The following is a 17994-nucleotide window of genomic DNA, read 5'->3' on the forward strand; positions in this document are numbered from 1 at the left end:
TATATACCGACCCACCTGATGTTCCCTTTCAGTTGCCTGATCCTTGAGCTCTGGTCCAGCAGACTCAAGGAGACACTCTTGGAATCAATCCTATAAGGCCTTTCCCATCTAGGTTCGAGTCTTTCCATAAAACCCTACAGATGAGAACCCAGCCACTGACAGATCTCTCAACATCCAATCCCCTTGTTCCTAGGTGCCCTGGAAATGCTAGGCCCTGGGTTCCAACAGGAATAGGGTCTCAATCCTGCCTCACGGAGAAGGCACAGACTCTTAGAAAAGGTGTGAGTTGGGACAGAACTTTGTGGAGAGTTAACATGATCCACACCTCAGACCACATAGGATAGACAGGGTTCCCACTGATTATCTCTAGCCAGAAATTCTTCGATCTTATCACCCTGATCACACCACCCCCGCTCAAAACTCTTGGGTACCCAGTGCTTCTCAGGATAGGTGGGAATAAACCTTCCTTGAGCTACCTTCTATCTGGCTCTGGAATACTCCTTTTGGTGTAGCAGCTCTGTCTGCCTGATACACAAGAGGGCTTTCTTCTCTTCCTGCCTTCTCCTTCCCTGTTTCCTCAATGGGCTCTGCTTGGGCCTTTAGGATGCAGTCTCTTCTGTGCCCCTATAGTGGAAACACACTGCCTCATACTACCTACCAGCAGCTCTGGAGATAGATCTGGTACCCCCTTCACTAGTAGACTATGAGCCTCATAAGGGCAGAGGTGAAGTCTAGGTTTTTGCTCTGTGCTACATCTCTGACCCCTGGCCTACAGATTGTCAGCAGTAACTGGTGAGTGAAAGAGTTTGGAAGGCCATCCTTTGGGCTCCCACCTACTCCTCTGTCTCTCCTGCCCCAATAAACCTCCTGAAAGAGAGAATCTGTATTACTCCTTGCACCATCAGGCTGTGGCCCAGGGCAGATTTACCATGACTTCTATTATAAGCAAAACCCTCTAACCTGACCGGTAGTGGTACAGTGGATAGAGCATCGACCTGGTATTCTAAGGTCCCAGGTTCAAAACCCTGAGGTTGCTGGCTTGAGCGTGGGCTCATATGGCTTGAGTGCAGACTCACCAGCTTGAGCATGGGGTCACCCGCTTACTCTGGGGTCATGGACATGATCCCATAGTCAATGGCTTGAGTCCAAAGGTCACTGGCTTGAGCAAGGGGTCATTTGCTTAGTTGGCACCGCCCAGTCAAGGCACATATGAGAAGCAATCAATGAACTAAAGTGATGCAACTACCACTTGATTCTTCTTGTCTCTCTCTCTCTCTCCAAAACAAAACAAAACAGCCTGACCAGGTGGTGGCACAGTGGATAGAGTGTCGAACTGGGATGCAGAGGACCCAGGTTCGAAACCCTGAGGTTGCCAGCTTGAGCGCGGGTTCATCTGGTTTGAGTAAAAGCTCACCAGCTTGGACCCAAGGTCGCTGGCTCGAGCAAGGGGTTACTCAGTCTGCTGAAGGCCCGCGGTCAAGGCACGTATGAGAAAGCAATCAATGAACAACTAAGGTGTTGCAATGCGTAACGAAAAACTAATGATTGATGCTTCTCATCTCTCCATTCTTGTCTATCCCTCTCTCTGACTCTCTCTCTCTGTAAAAAAAAAAAAAAGAACATCATCCTGAAGCACAGACGTTGCCGGTTCGATCCCTGGTCAGGGCACATACAGGAAAAGATGGATGTTTCTGTCTCTCATTCTCTCCCTTCCTCTCTCTAAAGTCAATAAAATAAACATTTAAAAAAACAAAAGAATAAACAAACAAAAAACCCTCAGCCCATGACCCTCTAAGACCCCAATTCAGCCTCAGAGGGGCACTTACTCGCCAAGATGCAGGGGCTGAGGGCTAGCCACTTGATTCTGCTTGGCTTTCTGCTCCATTCTGGCTTCAATTTCTCGTTTCTTCTGGGCAATGAGCTCTTCCTGGTGAAGGATGTTCATGTTCATTTTTCCAGACTTGGGAGCAGCAACCCCAAACCACCGGTTAGCCTTTCCTGCGGAGGGAAAGGAAGCACATCAGAAATCACCTTTGTTTCACCAACATGCCCCGCAGCTACTGCACACAGCAACTGATATTCAGAGCAACATACATACATGCATTCATTTATTTACAGAGCTATGTATCAGGTGCTGTGCTAGGTGCTAAAACAAGAGAGGGTCTCTGCCCATGTGGAATGCCAGAGAATAGACTTGTAACAAAAAAGTAGCTACAAAATTGTGCTATGAGCCTGACCTGTGGTGGTGCAATGGATAGAGCCTTGACCTGGAACGCTGAGGTCGCTGGTTCGAAACCCTGGGCTTGCCTGGTCAAGGCACATACAACAAGCAAGCAATGAACAACTCAAGTGAAGCAACTATGAGTTTATGCTTCTCACCCCTCCCCCACGTCTCCTCGCTCTGTAAAGTCAATAAATTAAATGGTATATAAAAAAAAGGTATAAACTTAAAAAAAAAAAATTGTGCTATGAACTGTATGCTAGAAACCAAAAAAGAGTGTGGAAGAGTAACAGAGGAGCACCTATAACTAGAGAATCCAGAAAGTAACAACTAGAAGGAACGATAAAGCTAAAACCATATAGATAAACAGTCAGCCTCCTGAAAAGCCACATAGGGAACAATCTAGGCAGAGTAAGGGGGAGATGCAAAAACCAAAGGCTGGATGAAGCCTAGTGCATCCAAGGACCAGTGAGGGTCCAGTGTGGCCTGAGCGAATAGTTCCAGAAATGAGGGTGCAAGAAAGGAAGGCTGGTTTTTAATTTAAGGTTTTGGGAGATGTCAGGGAGTATTAAGCTGACAATATCAAATAGGTATTGTAATTATTATGATCACTCTGGCTACTGGTTGGAAAGAGGACAGAAGCAGCAAGGAGACAAACAAGGAGGTCTCTGGCTCCAAGCAAAAGATGGTGGTGTTAGACATGGGCTATAGCTGTGGAGGTGAAGACACCTCCAAGTTTCCCCATGGGATTCTGAATAAAACACAAATTCTGAAAGACAAGTTCAAGAGATGGGCCCCTTCCACATCCGTGACATTCTTCAAAATGGCAAGCCAGTCCCACCCCAAGGCCTTTGCACTTGCCATCCTCCCCTCTGCATAGAAGGTTCTGCCACCCAGACCTTCTCCTCATTCCAAATGTCTTATGCTCGAAAAGGCCTTTCTTGAACACCCCAAATCAGCTGCCTCTAGCTCTACTCTCTCACATCACAACTCTTTCTCTCTGTAAATATTTCCTCTTGGTTCATTGTCTGACACCCAAGTAGAAAGTAACCTTCAGGAAGGCAGGGCCCTGTTTTGGTTACCACTGCATCCCCAGCGCCCAGCATAGTGCTTGATAACAAACACAGTTGAGTATGTGTTCAATGGGTGAATGCATCCAGTAGAGTGGCTAGGGTTGTAAGAGAGGGAAGGGCAAGGCTTGTGGTAAAGTGAAGACTCAGAAAGACCCAGGGGTGTCTGAGAGTAGTTCGGAAAAGCAGCTTTCCCAGAAAGTAGCACACAGACCAGACGGCAACTGCTACAAAAAGAGAGGCGCAGGGCAGCCCAAGGTTGCCGCTGTTTCGGGGAGCGGAGCTCGGAGGGGCCCTAAGGGTGGTTTCTTTGGAAAGTGGCCGCAGGGAGGATCCAGTGTCCACCTTTACGGAAGCCAGGCGCACTCAGCAAACCAGACCTAGGGTGGGGAGCGGTAACTAGGTCTAGGATCTCGGTAGACCGGGAGGTGCGGAGCCCGCCGCTTGGGCCGCCCAAAGGCTGAGGCGAGAGACCAATGGGCTGGGACAGGCCCGGCGGAGGGCAAAGCGGCGACACGTAGTCTGATTTACCCACGCGGGAGTTTGAAGGGAGGCGGGGGCTGTTACCTGAAACATCCCGATTGTCCATCTTGAGACTCATCCAATCCCACAATGCTCCGGCGCCACCTGAGAAGGCATGTTATAGTGCGCATGGCCTAAAGGGAGATGTAGTCCGTGTTGGCCAGCGACGCTCTACCACTGCGGCAACACTTGGGGTCTTTCTCGCAGGAACGCAAGCATCGGCCTATAGGCAATTTCTGGTCTCAGTCTAGCGATTCAGAAGGCGTCCTCTTTTTTCATACTTTTCAGGAGTTGCAGCCACTTCAAATACAAACTACATGTTCCAGGATGCTTCGTACAGAAGCTCTCGCGAGAGACGAGAGGAGTGCCCGTGCATCTACTTCCGCCTCCCTGTGGCGACGGCTTGTTGTTGTGGAGGCCAAAATGGCGGCTCAGGCGGCGGCAGCGGCTCAGGTGGCCGCGGCCCAGGCGGCGCAGGCCGAGGCCGCCGAGTCATGGTATCTGGCTCTTCTGGGCTTCGCGGAACATTTCCGCACGTCCAGCCCGCCCAAGATCCGCCTGTGTGTGCACTGCCTGCAGGCAGTGTTTCCCTTCAAGCCTCCGCAGCGCATCGAGGCCCGCACGCACCTGCAGCTCGGCTCGGTGCTCTATCACCACACCAAGAACAGCGAGCTGGCGCGAAGCCACCTGGAGAAAGCGGTGAGCGCGGGCCGGGCCGGGCCAGGCCGCGAGGGAGTAGCACGGGCTCCTTGTGGTACCTGAGCCGACGGGCCGCTACTACGGCGGGCAAGGGCCGCCCGGGCCGCTCCTCAGAGACCTGGGGTGCGACTTCCGCATGAGCGGCAGGACCCCGAAGCCGCCAGCCTCTCGGGGGACCTGAGAGCCTTGCTTCGTATGTCATTATTCGTCGTATCTGGTGACAGACAGGGTCCAGGACCCCGCTCTTCTGAAAAGCGAACAGGGTCCCCAAATTCTTCAGGTTTTCAGGAGAAGGTGACCTTTTGGCGCCAGTAGAGACGTCCGCAGATCGCCCATGGGTCTTTCAGGGCTTAGTCCCAGAAACAGCAGGCTGAACGCTCCGAGTGACTCGGGATACTGGAGGGTCGAGGTGACAGTCTAGACATCCCTTGGGAATCTGAAGTTTGGTCTCTCAGAAACCTAGAAAAGCATTACCCTCCCTGAACCTGGAAGTCTGATAAAGTGTCTGGAGGGTACTATGTCTCTGTAAGTGATGCGGGGAGTCATAGGTGGGAGGCAGAGGCCTAGAGTCTAGAATTAGTCCTTTGCGGTCCTGTAGGGAGGCGGAACAGTGGGGGGCGGGGGCTGGATTCTAGGGCTAGTTGTTCAGTGGTGGGGGTTGAGGGAGGGGCTTTCCCAGCTCTTGCCTTTTCTGTATTCACTTGGTGACTTATCACCCTCCCACCATCCGTTAGTCCATCCCCTTCAGAGGGCAGGCGCCCCCTCTCCCCCGCCCCCCATCTTGACCTGTGAGATATTAGTGCTTACAAGAATGTGGCTATGGAGTTTTTCTTCTCACCGTAACACTGAACTGTCAGACCATACCTTTGTCATTTATTTGTATTCTGATCAAAGGAGAGACTTATTGAATAGAATCAACTTGGGAGTATTTAAAGTTGATTGATAAATGGTAAATCTGAACCCACCTATGGCTGGTTACAAGTTGCCTTTGGGAGGATACCAAGTCTTTGTTTTGCATACTGGAAAGAGTCCGAGGAGGACTTTAGTTCTTGCTGGAGAAACTTTCTTGTTTCAGGAGTGAGGAAGTAAGGGCCCAGAGAGGTAAAGTGATTTGACCAAAGCCACACAACAACTTATTAACAAAATTGGGATCTGGGGCTCAAGATCCCCAGATTCCATGCTGAGATAGTAAGTTGTTACTGTTTTTGTGAAGTTTTATTCTTTTTCTCTTTTTAAAGATTTGACATTTTTTTTTTTTTTAGATTTTATTCATTTTTAGAGAGAGGAGAGAGAGAAAGAGAGAAGTGGGGGAAGAGCAGGAAGCATCAACTCCTATATGTGCCTTGACCAGGCAAGCCCAGGGTTTTGAACCAGTGACCTCAGTGTTCCAGGTCGATGCTTTCTCCACTGCACCACCACAGGTCAGGCTTTACTTATTGATTTTAAGTAGAGGAGAGAGAGAAAGGAGGTAGGAGAGGAGCAGGAAGCATCAACTCCTAGTAGTTCCTTCTAGTATTGTATAATAAATATGTATTTTCCGATGGCTTTAGGCGACCCCTGTGTTTTGGTCTTTCGACCCACCGGGGTTGCGACCTACAGGTTGAGAACCGCTGTTCTAGCATGTGCCTTGACCAGGCAAGCCGAGGGTTACAAACCGGCAACCTCAGCATTCCAGGTTGACACTTTACCCACTGTGTCACCACAGGTCAGGCTTGAAGTTTTATTCTTTCAGTCATTTGGCACATATTTATTCAGCTTACGCTAGGGGACAAACCCACTTCTAGGTGTTGGGGATCCACAATAACTAAAACAGCCCCTACCCACGTAAGCTTATGTTTTAGTGAAGGAGACAAATAATGACTATGTAATAAAAGGTTAGGCAGTGATAGAAGAACCATGAAAAAATATAGACCAGAGAAAAGGGATGGAGTTGACAGGGAGCTTTGTTTGCCAGAGGTAGCAAGGGAGTCTTCTTTTGAGCAAAGGCTTAAATGATGTCTGACCTGTAATGGTGCAATTAATAAAGCGTTGACCTGGGTCACTGGTTAGAAATGCCTGGCTTGCCCAGTCAAAGCACATATGAGAAGCTCCTCCCACCCTCTTTGCCTTTCTCTCTTCTTTCTAAATTAAAAATATTAAATCTTTTTTTAAAAAGTGCCTTATATGGGGTGGAAGAAGTGAACTTGGAGAGCTGCTTGGGTATCAGATTCCTTGGGTAAGGAATGCCAGAGCTCTCAGTGGTCCATGACTAGTTTGTGTCAGGGTCTCTCTTGGGCAGTGATGAGGCTGAGATCAAATGAAGCTCTAGGCTTCCTTGGGTATGGGGTGGCTGGTGGCTGTGACTCCTATGGTCTGGGCCCAGTGAGTATGCCCCTTTTCTGAAGTTCTCCCCTTTCAATAAACAGCAAATTCTGCCACCTTCCTTTCCTTGTCTCAGGAGCCATTGTTTCTAGTAGTGGTTCATAGTCACTGTGTATATCTTTGCATTTTGGTCCCTTTGGTGCTGTGGAAGGGAAGCAGCCATGCCTCATATTACTTCCTTGTAGCCACTTGGCTTCTGGACCCATAATTTTAAACCTTTACACTTGTGAAGTGACTTTCCTTGACTTTATAAAACTTTAATCTTGTGGGGTCTTCCAGGGAGCCACAGATTCCCCTCCGTAGCTTACACTGATGTTATTATACCTGGAAATCCCTTTCTTTCTGTCAGTGCATCCCCAGTTGGGAATTTGTTTAGATTTGAATTAAAATGCAGTTCTCTGTTTTTCTTTTTTTCTGTAGTTGTTTCTGTTGCAATGCAAGCATGCTTTCTTTAATTTTTTTTTATCAGTTGTGCCTTTTCCCCAAATCAGGCAGCTGTCAACTTTTCTTTTTCCCTTTCCCAGCATCACCAATAAAGAATCATACTGTGTTCTTCTTTTAGAAGTGGTTTGCTAGTTTCTAGTCCTGAAGAGCAAGTTCCAATTTCTTTTTCTTTTTTTTAATATTTAAATTTATTTATTGATTTAAGAGAGAGAGAGAGAGAGAGACGGGAGCATTGATCTGTTACGATATGTGTCTTGACCAGGGATCAAACCCACAACGTTTGCATATTGGGATGATGCTTTAATCAACTGAGCTATCTGGCCAGGACTTCCAATTTCTTTTCAGAAAGTTAACCCAGAATAACAGAAAAATTTTCTATTTTTTAATTTTTACTTTTTTTAGGTGAGATGACTCCCATAAGCTCCCCCACCAAGATCCACCCAGCAACCCCATGATGGGCCTATGCTCTAATCAACTAAGCTATTTTTAGTGTCTGAGGCTGATACATTCCAACGAAACTATCCTCTGTGCCCAGAGCCATGCTCAAACCAAACCAATCAAGCCACTGGCTGTGGGAGGGGAAAAGGGAGAAAAGGAGTAGAGGGAAAGTAGGAGAAGCCGATGGTCAGTTCTTTTTTGTGCCCTGACCAGGAATCGAACCCAGGACATCCATATACTAGGGAGATGCTCTATCCACTAAGCCACCAGCCAGGGCCACAAAAGAGTGTTTTAAGTAAGGTAAATGGTTTGACCAGGTAGTGGCGCAGTGGATAGACATCAGCCTGGGATGCTAAGGACCCAGGTTCAAAACCCCAAGATCACTGGCTTGAGTGTGAACTCGTAGTCATGACCTATGGTCGCTAGCTTCAGCCCAGAGGTCACTGGCTTGAGGGGCCACTGGCTTGGCTGGAGCCCCCAGTCAAGACACATGTGAGAGAGAGAGCAATCAGTGAGTAACTAAGGTGCTGCAACTATGAGTTGATGTTTCTCATCTCTTTCCCTTACTGTCTCTCTTTTTTCTCTGGCCAAAAAAAAAAAAAAAAAAAGATAATATATTTTGTGCCAATTTTTTTCTTGATCATTACCCCTGCTGTTTTTTTCTGAACTAATTTATAAAGGCTATAGGTAAAATTTATACTGCTCACAAAAATTTTAAGGGATATGTTATAACGTCATATTCATTTTTTGAAATACTCCTAATTTTTGTGAACAGTATATATTATTTAATTGATTTTTAGAGAGGAAGAGAAAGAAACAGAGAAAGGAGACATCAGTTTATTAGACTCATTTTTTTTTACTTATTCATGGCCATTTTTGGTTGCCTCTTATATGTACCAGGGATTGAACCCACATCTTGGCTTGTTGGGAGGATGCTCCAACCAACTTAGCTACCTGGTCCAGGGCCTAGGTCAGTGATGGGAATCTTTTGAGCTTGGTGTGTCAAAATTCTCCAAAAAACTGAGCACAACTAGGGTGGTATGTCACTTTGAGAAAAAAACCCATAATTTTGTGATATTTATAGTTTAAATAACAAAAATAAATAATTATAATATATAACTATTTAATAAACCAAAAATTAATTATTTAACTTACCTGCTTAGTGACTTCTTTGTTCATCTGTCAGTCAGTTTCTTTTGTTGATCTTGGTATTATTTAACTTGTGTGGGGTGCCGTGAACTAAGATAAGTGAGGGGGAAGGGGAATTCTTTAACTAACCTGCCTATTAGTGACATTTTTTGTTGCTGAATTTCATTGGCTAAAGCTTCCATTGAAGGTTGGTATTTTGTACACTTCAAGCCCAAGCAAATGCTACTAACTTCATCTGTCAATCTGTTTCTTTTGTTGGTTTTGATACTATTTAACGCTGAGAATAAGGACTCACAAAAGTACATAGAGGGAAAAATTGTGAGTAAAGCCATTGCTATTATTTTTCAGGGTGCTAAAAGTGTCTGGTAATCGGTTCCAGGCACTCCAAATTTCCTGTTCGTAGTGGCACTCCTCTTGATTCACCAAGCAGCACCTTTCCAGATTCTCAAGTTTTGACCTGAAGTCGACAAACACCTGAGACTAGATGCTGTCTTGAAATTCTGCAAGTTGCATCTTATGTAAATTAAGATGGCTGCCACTATTTCTAATGGCTGGAAAAGGCACCCAGCACAGGCCCTCGCCTCTCCCAGCCTCCCCCTTGCTTATCTCAGTAATGATGGTCAATTAGAAATCCACGACACCCCAGAACAGTAGATTGGATGATGGTTGCTGTGGTTATGTGGTTGCTGGTAATGGTGATCACAGGGCCCCCAGAGATGTGCCCCCTGCGGCATTCTGCTGCTCCCTGCACCGCCTGCCGGAAGTGAGGTCAAAGATCCTCTAGTGGCCTAACCCTACATCCTAGAACTAGAGGCTCTGTACTGGAGGTCTGTTATTTTGGCCAACAGAGCTCCGGCACAGTGTGTCTACACTACAGCAAATGTTATTTTTTTGTTTGTTTGTTTGTTTTTTAAATTAATTAATTTATTTATTTTTAACAGACAGAGAGAGGGATAGACAGGGACAGACAGACAGGAATGGAGAGATGAGAAGCATCAATCATTAGTTTTTCATTGCGCATTGCGACACCTTAGTTGTTCATTGATTGCTTTTTCATATGTGCCTTGACCGTGGGCCTTCAGCAGACCGAGTAACCCCTTGCTCGAGCCAGCAACCTTGGGTCCAAGTTGGTAAGCTTTTGCTCAAACCAGATGAGCCCACGTTCAAGCTGGCAACCTCAGGGTCTCGAACCTGAGTCCTCGGCATCCCAGTCTGACGCTCTATCCACTGCACCACTGCCTGGTCAGGCTACTACAGCAAATGTTTTATCCTCGGCTCCTGCACCTGGATAAAATGTCCTTCTCGGCTTGCAGCCCCATACCTCTCTGGCCGTGTGTCACTGAAAATGGCTACGCGTGTCATAGGTTTGCAATCACGGGCCTAGATAAAACTTTTTATAACTTAAAAAAAAATTTTTTGCCCATCGATTTGAGAAAGAGAGATGGGGGAGAGAGAGAGAAGCATTGACTCGTTTTTCCACTTAGTTCCATTTAGTTGTACACTCGTTGATGTTCCTCTTATGACTGTGGATTGAACCTGTGACACTGGTGCGCGGGGTTGACATTTTATCTATGAGCCACCTGGCCAGAGCCTAGATAAAACTTTTAATTGGCCTTTAAACTTAGTACTACATTCAGCTTCCCTGTTATTTTCATCATCTTTTGCTTTCTCTGAAAGACCCTAACCTCATTAGTAATCATATTTTTTAATGTTATTTATTCTCTTATGCTAATGTCAGTTTCTTTTTTTTTTTTAATTTATTTTATTTTACTCATTTTTAGAGAGGACAGAGAGAGGGAGAGAGAGAAGGGGGAGGGGCTGGAAGCATCAACTCCCATATGTGCCTTTACCAGGCAAGCCCAGGGTTTCAAACTGGCAACCTCAGCATTTCCAGGTTGACGCTTTATCCACTGCGCCACCACAGGTCAGGCTAATGTCAGTTTCTAGCTGCTTCCTCAACTGCATTTGTAAGCATTATAGAAGGAATGTATAATATACTTACCCATCTGCTTTGTTAATTCTGCCAACTTTGATTGAATCATCTGTTAAGTGATTCATTCCTGTCAGAGGCATGGAGGGCGCTTCTCCCTTTCCTCAGCAGCTTTATTGAGGTTGAAACCATTGTGTCAGTGGCACCTGCCTCTCTGCATACCCTTAGAGCCCCTGCTGGCGGCTTCATATCCAGGATCTGGTCAGCAGATCCTGTAGCTATTATGCTGTATGACAGGACCCTTTACCTGAGAGCCTTCCTTCTTTGATTATGGTTTTGGCAGCGATGTGGATGTGTTGTTAGAATTCTTGGCTGGGCTGAGAGTCCTTCAGTAAATAGTTCATGATTATAAAGGATGTCGCTTTACTCAGATATCTCTTGGCTAGAGAATTTGTGACGCTGTTTCTACAGTTTCTGTCAGGTTGTGTGCCTTTACATTTCATTTTCTCATTATTGTCTTTTCTCTTGCTACACATCTATTCTTGTGTGAATTTTCAGTCTTCCTTATTTGCATACTGCCTTTCAAGCAGACAGTTCCATTTCAGTAATTTGCATATTCCCCTTAACTTTTTTTTTTTTTAACAGAGACAGAGTCAAAGAGAGAGATAGACAGGGAGAGACAGACAGGAACAGAGAGATGAGAAGCATCAATCATTAGTTTTTCATTACGCATTGCGACACCTTAGTTGTTCATTGATTGCTTTCTCATACATGCCTTGACCGTGGGCCTACAGCAGACCGAGTAACCCCTTGCTCGAGCCAGCGACCTTGGGTCCAAGCTGGTGAGCTTTTGCTCAAACCAAATGAGCCCGCGCTCAAACTGGCGACCTCGGGGTCTCAAACCTGGGTCCTCGGCATCCCAGTCCGACGTTCTATCCACTGCGCCACCGCCTGGTCAAGCACTTTCTTACTTTTTATCACATTTCTCTTTATCCTTTGGCCCAAAAAGTACATCGTTATTTTAGACTTTCCTGATTTAAGGGCCACAAAGATAAATGCTACTTCTCTGGAATAATTCTTTGTTATTTGTCATAATCCAGGCAGTCATCTTATGTGCAGTCATCTCTCTTGACTGCAGTATCCATGTCAAAGCTGCATTTATTTTCTCCTTGCTTTTGGAACAGAGCTTCTTTTTAGTGGTGGTTTTGCTCATCTGCCTTAGAGAGCAACTCCAAACTCTGTTGTCCAGATGGTTGTTCTGCTTCTAGGTTTAGCCTGACAGTTTTTGGTTTACCTTCCCAGGAAGTAATTAAATGCCTTTATCTTTTTAAGGCATGAAAGGGCTTGGTGGTGAACCTTTCATTATCAGGCACAGCTGGAGCAGATCTGTTGTCCTTCGGGATCATGACTGTTTCCTGCTCAATTCCATGCCCCATTAACCAGGAGCAGAACCTTGTGCAGAAGCTGCATTTACAGAGTTAAGCATTTTCATGGAAGAGTGATGTGTGCTGTCTCCTGTTTTCATTTCCATTTTCTTTGGTCTTATTCTCAGTTTCCTCGAACTTCAGGATTTGAAATCTGTTTAGGAACCATCTCTTCACAGTTCCACCAACTCGTCCTCTGTCTCTTCTCTAACCCCTATTTGTCTGGTTCCTGCCTGGGAATTACCATAATACTGTTGGTGCCTTCTACATGCCAGGCCATGCATTCATGCTTCTTGGGACACTTTCTCATTGGATCCTCAATAACCCACAAGGTAGAGACCATTTCCGACTTGCCTCTTACAGGGGAATGCTCGTAGATACGGTCATAAGGCAGAAAGAGGCAAGGCTGGCTTCTAAGTGCTATGTTCCTATCCCAAAGGAGTTGCAGTTGATAACTATTTCTACACATTCTGCTCATTTAAAACATGATCTTTATTTATCCTTGGCTGGATAGCTCTGTTGGTTAGAGCGTTGTTGTCCCAATACTCTAAGGTAACAGGTTTAATCCTCAGTCAGGATGCATATAAGAAACAACCAATGAATGCGTAAATAAGTGGAATAAGAAATTGATATTTCTCTTCTTTCATCTCCCTCTAAAATAAGTAAGTAAATAAATACATTTTTTTAACAATGATCTTTTTCAAAAAAGTTACCTTGGTTTCAAGGTGCAAAGCCTTGAAATACTCTTAGCCCTGGATTGAATCCTCCAAGCATGAGAGACGTGTTGATCTGAGTGAGGCCTTACCCCCCTTCAGGATGCATGCTGGCCCTACAGTGACCCATGCTTTTCCTGAGAGCCCCAAGGTGACCCCAGGTGTTGTGGACCATAAATGGCAGAAAGCCATTGTAGATTGGAGGCTTAGCAAAAGGCTAAATTCTCCCCCCTCCATCTCCATATTTGGCTGTTATGCTGAGAATTTTCACCCACTTCACTTGCTTCCTTAGGTTGCTGGATTTACAATGCCCTTCCTCTGACTCTGTTTTCAGATGTTGGTCGATTTCACTAATGCATCCTGGTTATGCCTTGGGAGAGTTCCTGTCTTAGCCTTGGATGTGTAACTTTGTATCAAGGACTTCTTTGATTTGCATATGGCTATATAATAAAGCAAACTGGGGCTATGAGGCACTCGGATATTGCCATCAGCATTGGAAGAGGCCTCCCGGTCCCATTTTTTCTTGATGAGTATGCTTCCTTAATTCCACACTGTTATTAAGAGTCCCGCTGGTCCGTGGCATCCAGGGACTTCTGGTAGGGTTGTTCACATCCTGCCCTGTGTCTGCAGTTCTCCCCCCATTTCAAGGCCTTTCACTTTGAATACTTTTCCATCAAGAGGAAGGAAACATAGCCATATATATATATATATATAAAAAAAATTTTAAATAGAACTTTATTTTTTGTGACAGAGACAGAGAGAGAGAGGGACAGATAGGGATGGACAGACAGACAGGAAAGGAGATGAGAAACATCAGTTCTTCATGGTGGCACCTTAGTTGTTCATTGATTGCTTTCTCATATGTGCCCTAATCGGGGGCTACAGCAGACTGAGCGACCCCTTGCTCAGGCCAGATGAGGCCATGCTCAAGCTGGCAACTCATAGCCTCAAAACTGGGTCCTCAGTGTTGGAATCCATAGGAGTCCGAAAGACCAGAGTAACAGGCTTTATTGAAAGGAAGAAAGGAACCCTGCGGACACTTCTCTTGGGGAGAAGAGCACCAGTTACAGACAAGGGGTAAGTTACATAGTGTTTGGAAGAGCCTGAGGGGATACTGAGGCAAAAGTCCTGTATGTCCAGAATGCTCCTCCTTGGGGGGCTTCGAGCATGTGGGTGTTGAATCAAAAGTCCTGGTGTGTCCGGAGCCCCTCCTTGGGGTGGCTTGTCAGCTTTCTGGAATTCTTCTGTCTCAGGGGCGATAGTCCAGTAAGGGTGAGGTCTGACAGATAAGCGGAACATCAAGAGGGCAGTTTGGAATACACATATCTGTCATTTCTCAACTCTGTGGTTACATATAAAAGAAAGGCAGTTATTAATTTTATAATATATGGTGAGGGGTGATGAGGGGAAAAAATTGGAAAATTATTGCTTCTTCTGGAGAGAACTCAAGAAGGGAACCTTGCCAAGCCAAGTCCCTCATCCAGTTAAGGAGGTCATCAATTTCCATGCTGTAAGGTCTGAACCAGGTGATGTCTCCGAAAACCTGAGTGAGGAAGTAAAAAAAATTTTGCGAGGTAATAATTGTTGCTTGCTGCGAGAGCTGAGTGGACAGAGTGACATGGTGATACATGGTCTCCTGGATTAGCCTCATGAGACATGCTGGTCTGGTTCCTCTCGAATGGGAGGATGTGGAGATTTGTAGAGATGGGGAACCTGTTGGTGTAAGTTTTTAGAAGGACTGAATATTGAAAGGAAAGCGGGTTTGGAGAACATTCAGGAGGGAACTTCTCGGACTGAGGGGCGGCTTCTTCCTGCTGTCGTCCCTACCTATTTGATATTTCCCTCGTGAAGTTCTCCTTGGGGTATTGGGGAATAGGAGTGTAGGAGCATTTGATTGTAGGTAATCCTAGATAGAGATTTCTCTCATCCGGGCCTGTAGGAACTTGATAAAGAAGGGGGCAAGTATTTGGAGATTAGGAATGCAGAGATAAGGAGGGTTGTATAGCGGGGGTGGAAGTTCTTCCATGGTAAAGTTAGAGATATTCTTTCCTGGCAGCCCTGGAGAGAGCAGTTAGCTTGAGTTAAAAGAAATGTTTCATGTTCGTTTGTAGGCTCTTCTTCAGCCAAGAAGACCCAGTGGTCTTGTCCTCTTACTATGTGAAGGGTAAAAAGACTGAAAAGCATTAAGAGGTGAATGCTATTCATTCTCCTAGTTCTTCAGGGATATGGGAGAGCTTTAGGGTTAGGGCACCTGTAAGGGTTGAAAGATAGGATTTAGGAGGTTTGCTGATACAGGGTTTCAGATTTTTCTGTTTCACGAGGGCAGGTTTCAGGGTTGGTGTGTAGGGTTAGGTAGATTTTTCCAAGTTTCTGATTCGCGAAGGTCTGCATGTGGTTCTGTAAGAAACTAGGAAACAAACGTAAAAGGCAGGGTCTAAAAGTTAGAAAAATAAATAGGAGAGTGAGTGGACCAATGAAAGGTAATAGTCAAGACGCCCAGTTTGTGTGAAACCACTGAGTCCATGTATACAAATTCGCTAGGCTTCAGAGAGAGAGAGAGAGAGTAGAAATAAGACAGGGAAGTGGCTGGTCCCCCTGTCCCTAGACCAGCGGTTCTCAAGCTGTGGGTCGTGACCCCGGTGGGGTTGAGACCACAGGTTGAGAACTGCTGCCCTAGACCTACTTTTATAGAAATTTTTAAAGCAACAAGAAGAGAAATTACTTATATAGCTCGTTTGGTCCTTAGATTGACGGTTAGTGTACTAGGAATTGAAAGAGGCTCATGGGTGGGGTGATTAGGTTGATATTTGGGGTGAGATAGATTAGGGTATAGGTTTCTGTTCAATTAGTAGGGAGATATTGATACATATACTCGTGGTCCCACACGAGTAGAAAGAACCTGATTGGGTGAGGCAGGCTGAGAGGTGAATAAAGAATAAGGACAAGGGGTCGGTTGTGTTTTTCTGTTTCTGAGCTCCAGATGGTCAGGGTGGAGGAAAGAGTCGTCCCAGTAAGTGGGGAGAGTAGAGGATTGTTAGCTAAGATGACTGATTAAACATTCTTTGAAAACCAGTTTTCTGACTGTACAAATTCTTTTTTCTCAGTACAAATCTCCTACAACCTGCACAAACCTTCTACAACTTACATAAACCTTCAGCTTTCATGCACTTTCTTATCCAGAAATAACTGGCCTTCATAACAACTAGCTTTTCCTTTTTCTTTCAAGAGTATTTCCATACCTTATACCTTCTATTATCAAAACCATACAATTCCTTTCTAGTCAGAACTCTTGATTTAAAAATTTTTTTTTTTTTTTTTTTTTTTTTTTTTTCATTTTTCTGAAGCTGGAAACGGGGAGAGACAGTCAGACAGACTCCCGCATGCGCCCGACCGGGATCCACCCGGCACGCCCACCATGGGGCGACGCTCTGCCCACCAGGGGGCGATGCTCTGCCCATCCTGGGCGTCGCCATATTGCGACCAGAGCCACTCTAGCGCCTGGGGCAGAGGCCACAGAGCCATCCCCAGCGCCCGGGCCATCTTTGCTCCAATGGAGCCTTGGCTGCGGGAGGGGAAGAGAGAGACAGAGAGGAAAGTGCGGCGGAGGGGTGGAGAAGCAAATGGGCGCTTCTCCTGTGTGCCCTGGCCAGGAATCGAACCCGGGTCCTCCGCACGCTAGGCCGACGCTCTACCGCTGAGCCAACCGGCCAGGGCTTTGATTTAAAAATTTTTAACCTCTAGTGACAAGCTGACTTTCTTTTTATCCTAGTTTCCCTTTTCCCAAAGCCTGATTAAAAGAGTCCTTAGTTTTTTCATATATTTGCCATACGTAGACCAACCAGCTTCAGGTTTGTGGTTGGAGTAAGGCATGCTGTTTTTCTATTTTAGCAGCAGTGGGAGTTGTCAGAATCACGGTGTGTGGACCTATCCATGTGAAAGTCCTTGGGTGATTTAATGCTGGAAGTGCCTCTTGGACAGTCTTTGAACAGTTTGCTGAGGAACCTATAAATCCTGTAAGTACTTAGGGAAAGGGTAGTTACATTTCTACACTTTGCAGTTAGAGTTTAAGTCCTAGTGACCACTGCTTCTAGCTGGAATTAGCAGGTCCCAGCCTATAATAGGCATGGGGCATTGAGTTAAGAGGAACAAAGGAGATACTATACATTAAATAAAGTAACAAACTCAGACTGTCAGTACCCACAGTAGAGATCTTTGAGGGATAAATAAAACTTAAATATTCAAGCGAGGCATAGTAGATGGCCCTTGTGTTTACAAGAAATGAGATTAGATTATCTGCTATTTGGAAGAAATACCTTAGGCTCCTGAACGATGTCCTTGGGCCTTCAGTGGCAATTCCCAGCATGCTGGGCAAGGTAGGTCATAGGTAGCTGGAGCAGGGCTAGAAGAGACTGAACCCTCCCTCCATGGAGCAAGGGGGCAGCTTACCTTCTCATGTCCCTCTTTCCACAGCAGAGGTGTGTCCCTTGATGGGGCCAGGAAGCCTGGCAGGCTTCAGTTCAATGACCTTTTTTCCACTCTTGAAGTAGGGCCCTGATGGAATTCTATGAAGCCCTTTAGGGCACTGAAGCCAAAATCTGGTATTTCTTGACTTCTTTTGGGCCTTATTCACCTTTTCTGTTACTTCCTTGGTCATTATAGACCTTAAAAGCCATGCTCAGAAGATCTCACTGAGGGACTTGACTAAGAGCAAAATTGGGAATTCAGTGTTTAAAGAAGCCTATTAGACTGAGGAGAGAAAAGATTTGATCTGTGGTGGTAGGTGGTTGGAGACTGTGGAGGGTCTGAGTTTGATCTAGGGTGAGACTTCAGGTTGTGGGGGTTAAGGCGATGCCTAGATAGACTAGGGACTGAGAATAAAGTTGAGCCTTAGCAGAGAAGACACGATATCACTTCATAGTGAGGAAGTTAAGAAGGGTAGCGGTGTGTCTCCTTGAGGCAGGCAGGGAGGGGCTGCAGAGGAGTAGATCATCTACATATTGTAAGAGAAGACTAGTTTTGAGAT

General features: G+C 45.7%; 2 protein-coding genes across 5 annotated transcripts in view; one reads left to right on the forward strand and one right to left on the reverse strand.

Moving 5' to 3' along the window:
- The window catches only part of SUGP1 (SURP and G-patch domain containing 1), a 31049-nt gene extending 27150 nt beyond the window's left edge, over positions 1-3899 (reverse strand). The window contains exons 1-2 of the mRNA XM_066350796.1: positions 3859-3899; positions 1827-1998 (exon numbers count right to left, since the gene is read on the reverse strand). Coding sequence (XP_066206893.1) covers positions 1827-1998; positions 3859-3892 — 206 coding nt within the window. The 5' untranslated portion in view covers positions 3893-3899. The remainder of the gene's footprint in view (positions 1-1826; positions 1999-3858) is intronic.
- A 302-nt stretch (positions 3900-4201) lies between these two features.
- Positions 4202-17994, forward strand: part of MAU2 (MAU2 sister chromatid cohesion factor) — a 39220-nt gene continuing 25427 nt past the window's right edge. For 3 of the 4 annotated variants that reach the window (XR_010747183.1, XM_066350808.1, XM_066350817.1), the window contains exon 1: positions 4221-4512. Coding sequence is in view for 3 of the 4 variants with exons in the window: in XM_066350808.1 (XP_066206905.1) it covers positions 4237-4512 (276 nt within the window). In the remaining variant the exon portion in view is untranslated. Of the gene's footprint in view, positions 4513-17994 lie in introns of all 4 variants that reach the window. The other variant, XM_066350827.1, reaches the window with a different exon arrangement.

Source organism: Saccopteryx leptura, chromosome 1 (assembly GCF_036850995.1).
Source record: "Saccopteryx leptura isolate mSacLep1 chromosome 1, mSacLep1_pri_phased_curated, whole genome shotgun sequence".
Classification (NCBI taxonomy): domain Eukaryota; kingdom Metazoa; phylum Chordata; class Mammalia; order Chiroptera; family Emballonuridae; genus Saccopteryx; species Saccopteryx leptura.